Source organism: Podarcis pityusensis (assembly GCF_964106645.2).
Source record: "Podarcis pityusensis genome assembly, chromosome: 5".
NCBI classification, from domain to species: domain Eukaryota; kingdom Metazoa; phylum Chordata; class Lepidosauria; order Squamata; family Lacertidae; genus Podarcis; species Podarcis pityusensis.
The window spans coordinates 64,705,816-64,719,386 of record NC_138032.1 but is presented as its reverse complement, the minus strand read 5'-3'; the positions used below and the strand labels follow the sequence as shown (position 1 = coordinate 64,719,386).

At 41.0% G+C, this 13,571-nt stretch overlaps 1 protein-coding gene across 3 annotated transcripts in view; it reads right to left on the bottom strand.

The window, feature by feature from the left end:
- Positions 1-5,331: 5,331 nt before the first annotated feature.
- Positions 5,332-13,571, bottom strand: part of PANK1 (pantothenate kinase 1) — a 32,218-nt gene continuing 23,978 nt past the window's right edge. For 2 of the 3 annotated variants that reach the window (XM_081004572.1, XM_081004573.1), the window contains exons 5-7: positions 13,225-13,348; positions 9,418-9,543; positions 5,332-6,903 (exon numbers count right to left, since the gene is read on the bottom strand). In XM_081004572.1, the coding sequence (XP_080860698.1) occupies positions 6,844-6,903; positions 9,418-9,543; positions 13,225-13,348 (310 nt within the window). In that variant the 3' untranslated portion in view covers positions 5,332-6,843. Of the gene's footprint in view, positions 6,904-9,417; positions 9,544-13,224; positions 13,362-13,571 lie in introns of those variants that run through there. The other variant, XR_013986078.1, reaches the window with a different exon arrangement.

Genomic DNA, 13,571 nt, shown 5'->3' with positions numbered 1-13,571 from the left:
TTGACTGATGCCCCATCATGCTGACCCACCATGCTGACCCACCATAATAATAAAATAAAATTAATAATAATAAAAACCACCAAAATAAGTGACATCTGATTCTCCTATGTTAACCAGGGGAGATGAGGGCTGGCTAGCTGGTTGGCCATTCATTATAAACCCTTTAACACAACGGCAGGTGTGAAGTAAATTACTTGGGGGAAGTAACTTGTTAGTTCAGATTAACATGTGCCAAAGCAAACACCCACACAGATATGTTAGCACAGATTTGTGTTGCCTGTCACATGCTCATCAAAGGGAGTTACCAGGAAATATTTCAAAGAACACAAGAAAGATAAGTAGGAGGTTGTTTACTTAAAAGTTTGATCTCCATTGCAGGATGCTTTCAGTTTTTTTAAAAAATGGCACTATATAATGTTTAGTAAAAGATAAAGGTACCCCTGTCCGTACGCGCCAGTCGTGTCCGACTCTAGGGTTGTGCGCTCATCTCACTTAAGAGGCCGGGAGCCAGCGCTGTCCGAAGACACTTCCGGGTCACGTGGCCAGCGTGACGAAGCTGCTCTGGCGAGCTAGCACCAGCGCAGCACACGGAAACACCGTTTACCTTCCCACTATAAAGCGGTACCTATTTATCTACTTGCACTTAAGGGTGCTTTCGAACTGCTAGGTGGGCAGGAGCTGGGACCGAACGATGGGAGCTCACGCCGCCGCGGGGATTCGAACCGCCGACCATGCGATCGGCAAGTCCTAGGCTCTGTGGTTTTACCCACAGCGCCACCCGCATCCCGCATATAACCTTTAGGCACTTGCTTTAAACATGGTTATTCAAGGAAGTCCGGAGCTGAGAAAATGGGTTTTCTGATGGTCCTGGGTCCTGCCCCCTCTTGTTTTTTTGGTCTTGTGGAATGCTGCTTTTGTTCCTTGCTGGAATTTTAAGCTCCTTGGGTTGTGTTTTATTACGATTGTGGTTTAAGTTATTGGGGGGGGGGGGTTATATCATAATATGTTTTGTTGATGTAAACCATCTTCAGTTCTCCCCTCTGTCCTTTTTATCTTATGTTTGTTTTTGTTTTTTAAAAAATCTTATTTCTACATGTTAATATTTATTATTATCATTATCATTGGCAAGAGATTTCTACCATTCTCCTTCAACTCTAAAAGGGTTTCTAGAACAGCTGACCATGAAATTTAGCTGCCGAATAATGAGTTCAAGTTAGAAAAAGTTTTGCAAATCAAAAGAAAACTGGTTCTCCCTCCTTTGTAACAACATTTTTTTATATTCAATGTGGCTAATGTCACAGTTTGACTTCACCCCAGAGGTACATTCCATTGTCTCTCAAGACAGAGGGATGCCAGCAACAACATGTCACAAGTATAACCAGCTCTTCATCGTAAGATGTTCTCAGGGCGGGTCACACTATATACCAATGCATAAAACCACATGTAAAAACAAAACATGCTTAAAAACGCAATATACTGTTCAATGAAGACCCACTTCTGTTTCACAATTCAGCAGAAAGACCCATTGTCAAAAAGCCTGGAAGAGGAAGTTTTTCAAACTCCCGGTGTCTTGATTAAATACTTGTTTGCCTGATGAAAGACCTAGCAGATAGCATCCACTCCTTGTTAACCGTACCAGATTAATTTGGGGCTTTATCCTTTATTAGACATAGCAAACCACACATTATCAAACAAACACCGTATACAAATTGTGCAAAATACGAATTCAGCATAACAAGGTTTGTCCCAGTCAGATCTTTAACTCCAGAGAAAATCAATTTGCATAAATAATACAATATAACACTATCACATCCCCGATCAATTAAGAACCACTAAATCTCTTTATAATGGCCCAGTCTTTCTACATGGACAGCACTCAAAAATTCAGCCACTATTAAAGTAATTTGATCATTCCTGTCCAAGCGCAGGTCCTGAACCATTGGTGGCATAGAATTGAGCCTGTTAAGTTGTAAGGACTCTAATGATTGTCTTCTGGCATAAATGCCAAAATCACAAGAAAGAAAACATGTTGGGGCTTTATTTTCTTTTGTAATGCAATTGTCTACTCAATGACACTTTAAAAGTGGGAGAAAGTAATCACGCAGGATCTTAGGGGAAAGGAACTGCTCTCAATTCATTATACCGTCACAAGGGACTCCTAATAAGGCTTGGACATATCAGAGATAGTATGCACTACTTTTGACCTGCTGGATCCTGTGCCAAGAGGGCTCTCAGTTGGTGGGTTCCTTAATGGATCTAGGACCCAGCAACTGCCCCATCTTACTAGTGCATGGTGCCCGCTCTGGTTCAGCAGAGACATAATGTACATTGCATCCTCGATGCGGCATATAATTGCACAACTCTATTTGGGGAGTAAAGCTCCTAGCATGGCAGCTGCTATTCACACTGATCTCTAGGCCATGTGCAACAAACAGTGCATGCAGAAGTCTGCACCATACGGATGTTGCTGAAGATTCTCAGCACCTTGCCAAAGTCACATGCCTGTCACAGCATTTTGCCTGGGCCAAGTGGGTCAGCAGCTTGCAAGCTATAGCTGTCTCAACTGGCACTACTGGTTGCAAGCCAATCAGCAGCAGGTGCAGTGTGTGTGTGTGTGTGTGTGTGTGTTTGTGTGTGTGTGTGTGTGTGTGTGTGTGTGTGTGTGTGGACTGGATGAGTTTTGACTTCAGCTAACATTCACACAACTATGTTCCATGCGTGCATGGATTTACTCAAGCCACATATTCCACATCTCTAAAAAGTGACTACCACATTCGTAAGTCTATTGGCCTTTTCACTCATTCAGCTGTACATGTGTCACTCGGTATATCAAAGAGGCTAATGGCAGGATGGGCTTCTATTCATGGTCTCAAAAGAAACAAGTCATTGGTACACATGTTTGGGAATCACTAGTTTAAATCAAAGATATGGCTTCCTGGGGGTTTATGTATGGACAGTCTTCTTAGGAGCTACAACATTTCTCTGTAGAGCACACAAATGAAAAGTGTGGTTGTACACACACAACACTAAGTTAGGTTATAACTGTGTCTGTGTGAGCTAAAAGACTACTTCTGAGGTTTCCTTTGGCCCATGAAACAAGAACACTTCTCTGTGGTAGCACTCTGTTCACTTGGTGTTTAAAAACCAGAGAGCAAGTTTTAATTAAAAGAGAAAACCCAGAAGCATCTCACCACAACGTGATTCACAGAGGCTGCACTGAAAAGGCCATACAGCAAGTGGACTCCTAAACAAGAACCAAATCCTATACAGTCCTTCAAACACCATCAGCATGGAAAAAATATTTAGCTATAGTGAAGTAACATACTGTTCAACACTGGCATTCATTGTTTTGAAAACACAGCGCACAGGATAGGTATACGAGTGACAGATAAAAAATAATTTAACACATGTTAAGCTCTTGTCTCTGGTTCAAATCTTTCTGACATATTTCATGTAGCTATTGCTTTCCCTTACCTGGCACACGCAAAAACATTCTAAAAGCGACATTCCTTTGCAATTACTTTGACATGTTGCTCTCCGCAGAATTGCTCTTGCATGCACCAGCAGCAGATAAGGTGTCCGGTTAGGATATTTTCCAGTGAAATCTGGACATACAAAAACATGTCTGATGTATTGCACCTGAAGGGTTTCAAACAAAGTCGGCCAAAGACTACCTGTGTAAGCCTCATTGAAAGGAACGGAGATTATGCCTCAAAACCAACTAACAGAATTTAGTATTTATGTAGCACCCCTCCATACAATCACTTCAGAAAACCCTTCAGTTTTCAAAAACGGATTGGCATTATTATCCCCATGTTACAGATGAAGGGCTGACACAGAACTGATTCACACAAGTATTTCTGTCATCTGAGGACCTTAAACAGTGGGGGTGACTTACATGTGTGAACAGACTATTACAGTTAACTACAGATCAGGCCAACCAGGTGCCTGTGAGAAAACCTCAAGCAGGATCCGAGCACATGGGCACTTTCCCCTTCTGTGGTTTCCAGCAACTGGTATTAAGAAACCTTCTTGCCTCAGACTACGGAACAGAGCATAGCCACCATGGCTAGTGGTCATTGATACCATTATCCCCCACAAATTTGTCTTTTAAAGCCATCCAATCTGGTGACCATCACCGCCTCCAGTGGAGCAAGCTCCAGTTGGACTGTGCGCTGCCGTTATGCTGCAGCCCGGTTTTCTCACCACTTCATATACAATGCTCTTCAGGGCTGGGAAAGACTCTTGACTGAACGTCCAGTGAAGAGCCACTACAAGGAGACATTTGACCTCCGAGTCTGGGGGTACAGTAGAGACACAATTCTCGTTCTCTGGCCCTTTATATACACAACACATTCTGTATTTATTTTTTTAATCTGCGAATAAGATTGTCTATTATTATTTTTTACAAAATAAAAACAAACTGTGCACGTTCTGTCAGAAAGCATTTTGGCAGTTCTTATAAATCACAAAATCCCACAAGGGACGTGTTTGAAAACCTCAAACTCCCATCCAACAATGCCCTCTACTGGAAGAATTAAAGCATGCAAGAAAGAGATTTGTCTAACAATACAGTGGGGTACCTCGGGTTACAGATGCTTCAGGTTACAGACGCCGCTAACCCAGAATAGTACCTCGGGTTAAGAACTTTGCTTCAGGATAAGAACAGAAATCGTGCGGTGGCAGCGCAGCGGCAGCAGGAGGCCCCATTAGCTAAAGTGGTGCTTCAGGTTAAGAACAGTTTCAGGTTAAGAACGGATCTCCGGAACGAATTAAGTTCTTAACCTGAGGTACCACTGTACTGCATTTGAAGAGGCTTCCATGAGAGAACACAAGAGGCATTTTCTGACTGGGGGTGGGTGTCACCAAAAGACAAAGAGTAAATTACTTTCTCTGCATTGCCTAAATTTCCTGCTGCTTTTTGCATTGTTCTGTCAGGGTTTGCTGCCAAGCTCCAGAGTTGCTTGGTAGACAACATGTAAAGTACTGTATCTAAATTTATATATTTGTTGAGCCTCTAAGTGCCTCCCACACCCTGAAAAGAGTATTTGATGCTGCTGCTCATCTTGTCCATATACCTATTGTAATGTATGTAGGTGTTCATAAATGCTACTTTATAACTCCGCCCACAAATGTTAAATCCAGTATTTTAGGTATAATGGCAGGGATTTAGGTGTGGAACTGGACTGTCCACCTTTGGGTGTTGTGTTCAGCTGGCTTCCCCACCCCCTTCTGCATTTTTTAAAGCAATCCAACAAATAAGCACCTGTAATGAAAACCTGGGGGGAAAAGCAGGACTGTAAAGCTCTTAAATGAAAAGGAGGCCACGGATGCATTCAAAGCCATCACAATAGTAATGGATTATTTTTATTTCAGCCAGGTAAGTGAACAGTTAGTGTTAATTTATTAAAGGTTTCAAGGTAAAGAAATCAAATACTGTATTCCAAACAAATAATTCAAATTTATTAGAGAAAACGTTTGCTCCTTAAAGCTAATGCTGTCGTCCCCCGCCACCACGTGACGGACATTTTACATTTTGTAAAAACAGAACCGTCTTTCCAATGTGAATCACCAGGGTAGAAATGAACTTAGGAAATTAATCTGTTCTTTGCAAGGTCCATAATTTTTGTAGTTGATCAGCCAGGGCATGTAGTAAATTCACTCAAACATTTTAAAAATTGAACATTTTATACCACTACGTCATTTGTTCCTTGTGGTAAATATCAATAAGAACTTCTAAGAAATAGTATACATTAATACTCAACATGTGGTCTGACACATTTGACATTTTTAAAAGTGTCAGATATATGGCATGGTATTTGTCTTGTAACAGCCGAAGAACTTTTCAGCATACTAAAAATGTATTTTAAGTAAGGCCCAGTTCTCACAAACAGCAGAGGAGGTGGTTAAACTTGCTGGATTGTACCATTTTCAGATTTCACAGAATTGAATGCTTCTCCATAAGAAAAAAGAAGAAAAATACACCTGCATGTAGAATGCTGGCATGAGAGGGGAAGAGATATGTTTTCTTTGCATGCAGGTGCATTCAGGTATGTAAGAATACAGGTCTACCACGTCATCTGCAGACTGAGAACTAGCCCTCCCCCTGCCCATGGCCCAATAATCTTTTTTTTTTCCAGCTCAGCGTACCACAAATAAGGATTTCCGGTGCTACAAGGAATAGTTAACTCATTGTGCGCGAGTTTCTGAAAGGAAAGGTTGAGGTCTTCTTCCTATTTTCAGTGGATTTGATGACAACATGGACAGTCAAAGAAAGTTTGGGGAAGATGGAAACACAGTTTAATAATAATAATAAAAATGAAGGCAACAAAATTCATTACTTTACTGCTCACACTATATACTAGTTTTGCGGTTTCACCTGAAACCAACAGCAATCATGAAACGTCATGAAAGATTTAATAAAAAAAAATCTCCTAGAGCAATTACTAAAAGAATAATTATATCACACTAGGTCAGTAAACCCCAGAAGAAAAATAATAAAATAAAACCAGTGTCGTCACATATCTTAGGTCCATTTCCCACACAGTATCCACTTTTTAGATACGATCCATAAAAATCTGCCATGTTTGGCCACATTGCACATTTTTTTGTCTTAAAAAAATGTTTTATACAGTTAAAAATGCCTCTTTTTTTCTTTTAGATTCCTGGTACGAATTCTGAAGCTAATGTCCAACCCTAAAGTTAAAAGATCAGCTAAAAGGAGTTTAAATTATTATTTACAAATCCAGCAGGTAAGAGTGTCCATCATGGCTTCTTTCCATCCTCCTAGCAGCTGTCCGTCTTGTAGCAGCTTCTACAGGCATTGGGCTCCTGGAGGCTTCATCATTGATCATCTGTCATTTTAAGCAATTCCAGAAGGGCCCCAACAGCACCGAAATAACCCTTCAAAGTTATTGAAAGGAGAGGAAGGCGTTAGTACGTAATGTTATTTGAGCTCAAACCAATTGTCACAGAGTCAATGAGTTCAGCACAACATAAAACAAGTGCTCTCTCTCTCTCTCTCTCTCTCTCTTTAAACAAAGGTGCAGGTCTGAAAACATCTGAAACATCAGACAAGCAGGTACTGCAAAACAAAATACAGTGCTGTTTGAAAGCAAAGGAAGGAATCCATACCAGCCAGGGCCAATTCTACTGGAAATTCAAGTGAATGCTAGGAGCAGCAAGCAAACATATTGTCTATTCAGTAGAGCTGTTCTCAGAAGTTCTGAACTCTTAAAAGTAGTTGGGCCCAGTAAAAGATGACATAAATATTCCACTTTTTGTACAAATACAAAAGCCAGAACTGATTTTGTTTGCATGCAGATGTCATTTGGAACTTCTTCCAGTGGAAGAAATGTTTGGACCCTTGGAAGAGAGTCATTGTAAGATAAACAGGTAATTTCCTTGCCTGTATTTTACTTGCACTGAGCTGTAAGTAAGGCACTGGGTTGCTGTACAAGGCCCTACACCTGAGGACGCGGATAGAGACTTCTATAAGTGTGCTATAAGAGTCACAAAGACATCTAAGCTTGCCGTGTTATGGAAACAGGCCCTAAGGGAGATTACACAGTTTCTTATAGCTTTATCATTCTACTCTCAATTGGTTAAATGGGGGAAAAAATGGCTCAGCTTCTTATGCATTACAGGTGCCATTTGGAAACTACTTTAACACAGTGTGAAAACCGTAACTATGTGCTGAATTTTTTGCACCATTTCACCCATGTGAGTAAAGCAGCTTTCTCCACAATGTTGGGAAGAGCCAGAAAGGGTTATATGGAGAGGAAGGAGCTGTTACATCCAAATGGTTCACCCAGTGAAGACAGCACCCCCTCTCTGAATGAATTAAAACAGCCTTCAAGGCACTCTTTCCTAGAGTGTGTGCATGTCAACACACACACAAACACACACACACACACACAGAGAGAGAGAGAGAGAGAGAGAGAGAGCAAGAGAGAGAGCTGTGTTTACATGTCATGCTAAACCATAATTTAGCACAAAATCAAAGAGCAGGAATGAGCTTCAGCAAGCATTAGGCTTGCCCTTTCCTGTCCCACCTGTCTAGGAAGCATTTAGACGCTGTCTGCTTGGTTGTTAAGATTAACCACCGTCTCAACTGTTAGTTTAAACAAGCCCACTTCTGTAACTATGGTATGAAGTTGACTTGTTTGAAAATAACAATAGCTAATGGCAACCACAGGGTTTGTCTGGATGACATGACAAATCACATTCAGCGAAAGTAAAAGCCGTAGCTCCTGATACCAAAGTAACCCAAGCTGGGTTGTTTAAACTAACTACAGTGGTACCTTGGTTCTCGAACGCAATCCGTTCTGGAAGCCCGCTTGACTTCGAAATGTTAAAAAACCAAGGCGCGGCTTCTAACTGGTGCAGGTGTCCCGGAAACAATAGCCGACAGCCGCACCGGACATTTGGCTTCCAAAAAGCGTTTGAAAACTGGAACGCTTATGTCCAGGTTTACAGTGTTTGGGAACCAAGGCATTTGAGAACCAAGGTACCACTGTACTGCAAAGATTAATCACAGTCCTGGGTACTACACCAAACACTGGTTAATATAAACCTACTCAGATTATTGGAATAATCACTTACATGCTTCCCAAGTTTAAGAGGAATACATAATGAATACACAAAAGATTGTGGATTGCTGTCCTGAGGAAGAAGTGCCCCTGATGCAGGCCATGTATTCTATTCAGAGCCAGTTTTTTTATTTGTCTTTTCTGTTTTTGTTTTATTTGGCCTTTTAAATTATGCTTGTTATAGCTAGTTGAATTGTTTTATTCCTTGTAATTTCATTGTAGTGTTCATGTGAAAGCACATTTGCAATTTTAAATTTCTTTGAAATTCATTTTTGGACAAAGGGTGGATTATAAAATTTTGCAATAAAGAAATGAAAGCCACCTGTCAGGAAGAGATGGGAGAAGGAAGCATGGAAGCCCAAAACTCCATGCAACTTGTTCATGTCCTGGTAAATGATAACATTGTGCAACATGCAAATGTAACCAGAAACTCCCTGGATCTATCGCTACCAAGCAACTGCATTCATGAAAACTAATTACAAAAACTCCTATTCGACTCTATAACACAAAAGATTTTATTTTTGCATTCCATTTCTTCAATACTAATTAAGAAGCCTATTGGACTTCTACAGTTCACAGTCTTTCCCCACCCCAGCACAGTTTTGTTAAGACCCATCAATTATCCCAAATTAAAATTGTTTCTTTCCCATCGTCACTGGCTGGCTGCACATAAACTACAACGGCAGATATCACCTCTATATTTGAGTGGGTCTTTCTATTTACATTTCGGGAACTGGAGAAAGTCCAATCATAACTCAAAGCATGACTTCACTAGCAGATCAACCGAGTTACATATATATACATATTTCCTTTGAACAGTCTTTACCTCGTGTTCCAAAAAGAGAGCTTTGAGTTGTCCCTTTGACCAGTAGTCCATGGCATATGCAAGTACCTTCATAGCGACCATGTTGATTCTCAGGAAGTTTCCAACAAACACCACCCTCTCAATGTTCTGCAAAATTTAAGCAAAATTTAGGAAAATATATACATTCAACAGGGTGCCATGTTTACCTTAAAACTTATGGAATTCACAGCTATGATATTCATTCAGTGTTCATCAAATGTCTCCTAACAGTAAAGCATCAGAAAGACAACCAAAACTAGATTACCTTATTTAAATGGGATTGTACACTGGGGAAACATTTCTCCTTAAACTAGAACGCTATTTTTGAGGGCAATGTTATGAAGTTTCTGTACAGTCAAACCTCAGCTCCCGAATGGCTCCGTTTTCGAACGATTCGGCTCCCGGATGCCAAAAACCTGAAAGTAAATGCTCCGGTTTTCAAACATTTTACGGAAGTCAAATATCCGATGTGGCTTCCACTGAGTGCAGGAAGCTCCTGCAACCAATCGGAAGCCGCAATTCAGTTGTTGAACATTTCGGAATCCAGAACGGATTACATTTGACAACCGAGGTTTGACTGTAGTACTATTAAGACCGTCAGGGTTGTTTGACAGTGGGGTGGACCCCCTAGGGAGGTTGTGGACGATTTTCACTTAGCAACTACCTTTTTAAAGTAAAGCAGCCCCCATGATAACACAACCTACCAGATGTCCTCCAGATAGCCACCAAAAAACTGTACTAGCCCATCTTCTCTCCCACCCGTACATATTGTGATACGTATTCTGTGCTAGATGGACTAAGGGAGAGAACAGCAAGGGAGAGACACTCTAGGCTCCAATCCTATACACACATCCATCAGTATTTAGCATGACTGATCTGCTTTGGAAAGAACAGGACAGCAAAAATTGTTCAAGTTCACACTACTTAGGTTGGTCAAAGTGTTATCCCAATAGTGCAGTTTCAGTCCCAAACTGACAGTCCAATTAACACCCTAGGGGGCTTGGGTGACTAAATAAGCACCAGCCTCTTCTTATTAATCACTGCAAGTTATTTTTTGCTTGGAAATCTTTCAGGTGTTAATGTGATAAGGACTGGTGTTAATCAAGCACATCTGAAGTCTGCCTCCCCTGACAACTCAGTGCTTTTCCGACATTCCAATCAGTAAAATCAGAAAATACTTAGTTTGGCATTTGTATGGTGCTTTTTTGAACTTCTCTTTGAAACCTCCACAGAACATTTTTATCTTTACGAGTACCCTGTTAAGTGGGCTGGTGCTGCTTCCATCCCCAAATCTGAAGCTAAGTGATGGCCGTTTAGGGCCACCCATCTTGATCTGAGTGAAACCTTTCCTGGGACACAGTCCATGCCCTTTACTACTTAAGCTTCTAGAAATGTTTTTTAAAACAAACAAACAAAAATCCTAAATGTTTATAGAAACATGGAGGCTTCATTTTTAAGATGACTTAGGGATTCTATAACACAATGTCTTTAGCCAGCTGTCTCACTGTCTAAAAATGTACATGGCTCAACCATGGTCTTAAGAAAAAATGGGGAGCTTAGGGAGGAAAGAACAATTTGCTACTTGCCTTCCAACTAACAGAGGCACAGAAGTTTGGCTTTGTATTAGGCAAGCTTCCCAGATTCACATCTCTGTTAAGGTAGCAATAACGGTTTGGAAGAACATTCGAAATGAGCCATAGATTAACGAACTCCAGACCTTTGCAAAAATGTTGCTGGGTTCAGAAGACAACTGGGATGCAGAAGCAAGCAAAGATCCCTAAAATCCTTTTTCCCCCTGTCAAATATAATTCATTAACTCATTCCTTTATTTGTATGCCGCTTTTCCGCACACATATCATGCTCAAAGTGGCTTACAACAAAGCAACAGGGATGCATTTCAAACAATCACCACAAAAACTGTTTCATAATAACACAGCAAAACAATAACATAGCAACAATTTCATAACGTAGCAAAATAATAGCAATTTCACAGTAACAGTTTATCTGAATCTGTGCAATCCCATCTATTCATATTTGTATCGTATCACAAGTTCCTTCATGATATTCATGCTTTCACAAGCAAATCACCATCATCCTCTTCCAAAACCAAGTATGTCAGGCTACAAGTGGCGATCAGTCTCTTCATTTTAAATATACCCTGTGTTGCTCACTGCAGCTAACTCTCTATGCTTTGATAGCCCTGTACAATGCTGCTTGAACTCCATGCCACAAGGCAACACTGTAAAGAAGCTGAAAGCAAAGAGAAAGACTACTTGTTTCCCCGAGAAGCTTCTAACAATACTTCGATACGAAAGGTTTCTTATCATTCAGGAATACTGAAAGACGTTCTCAGTCGCCAACACTGAAGCAATTAACAAATTGATTCGTATGTACTGGATTTGCTGGGTTTGTTATATATTAGACTTCTGCAACTCCACCAAATGCCCCAAAGTTATGGCAGACACGTGGCTGTTGTCAAAAGAGTGAACCTGTGTCTTTTCCTTCTCTCTCTCTTCCTTACTGCAAGAAGAGAAGCTACAGGGCACCAGGCAGAGGGCCTTCTCAGTAGTGGCGCCCGCCCTGTGGAACGCCCTCCCGTCAGATGTCAAGGAGATAAGTAACTATACAACCTTTAGAAGATATCTGAAGGCAGCCCTGTATTGGGAAGCTTTATTGTTTAATGTTTTTTTTATATGCTGGAAGCAGCCCAGAATGGCTGGGGCAACCCAGTCAGATGGGTGGGGTATAAATAATAAAATTATTTTTATTTTTATTATTTTTATTTTTATGTGCAACGGAGTATTCCATTGTTGTGAGTTTACCTGCCTCAACAAGTGACGCACCCATTAAATGAACAGGAGGTAAAATATGGAGCTTACATTAAATGTTAACTATAGATAGATAAGACTGTCCCTGCCTGCAGACTCATAAGTCTACTAGAAACAACACAAAAGGGGGGGAAAATGGGTAGAGAACAAGAAAGCAAACACTGGAGCAGCTGCTGCTTCAATGGCTGAAGGATGCCCTTGGCAAGAGGTATTGGCTTCACAACTACAGGTGTTGACTTGCCGAAAGCCACCACTGAGCGTCACTGCTGAACCGTGATGCTCTTCCTAGCTCTGCACTGCACTGGCGCCAACTTGCAGGTGTCAAGTTAACAAATGCACACCTTCAAAGGTGCCATGCCATAGTCAACACCACTATCAAACCAGGTTCCACCAGGCATATGAATATGACTGGAAGCTCTTGTGGGTTGACCTTAAAAAGAATGCAGAGATGTTTCTGGACGCTACAGGATTCTCCAGACGGTAGCCCAAAAGAAATTTTAAAAATCCAGAATGCTTGAATGAATGACAACCAATTCGACAGCAAACATTCAGGAAGAATTTCACACAAAGGCCCTATCAGAGTACAAAGTAGTATTCACTACCAGCCTCATTCACCACCACATCAGTTCACACAGTTACACTGTTAATATTTGTGGTCTAAGAGGACAAAGCTGAGAAGCAGGCTTTGCACAGAGGTGGGATTCCATTGCTGGTGCTCAACTATAAGAATACACCAGGAGACGTCAAGCACTGTGTATGAATGAAGAGGCACTGTCATTCTGTTCGTTTTAGCCATTGAAAAGAAAACTCTGTGGATCGTACTGTCAAAGTTTCACATGAGAGCATGGTGTGCACTGTAAAAAAATGTTCTTCGGTATTTAACTAATGCAAAACCAGAGATCAAAGTAACACAGTAGCACAACAGCAGCTTTCCAAAGCTTGCTAATCAGCATGTTCTTACCTCATTCAGAGCACACATCCGAGCGATGGAGCCGATGTTATTGGTGATGGTAACTAAGGTCGCTCTTGCTAGGTCCTCTTTACTGATGGAATCTCGCTTTTCTTTGCTCATCATGTTGCCGAAGCTGCGTGATAATACTAGAGGATATGATCTTTCTTACATTTTTCATAAAGGCCAAGGTTTCTAAAAAATACGTTTTTCAGTAGTTTGCCCGGGACAAACAGGCGTCACCATTGCAGGATGCAAGACACGCACACAGACCCAGAGGACGTCAACTAACTTTAGTGAGCTAGCACCACCTTCTTACAAAATTGCTGCATTTCATATTGAAAGCTTTTACCATTTTT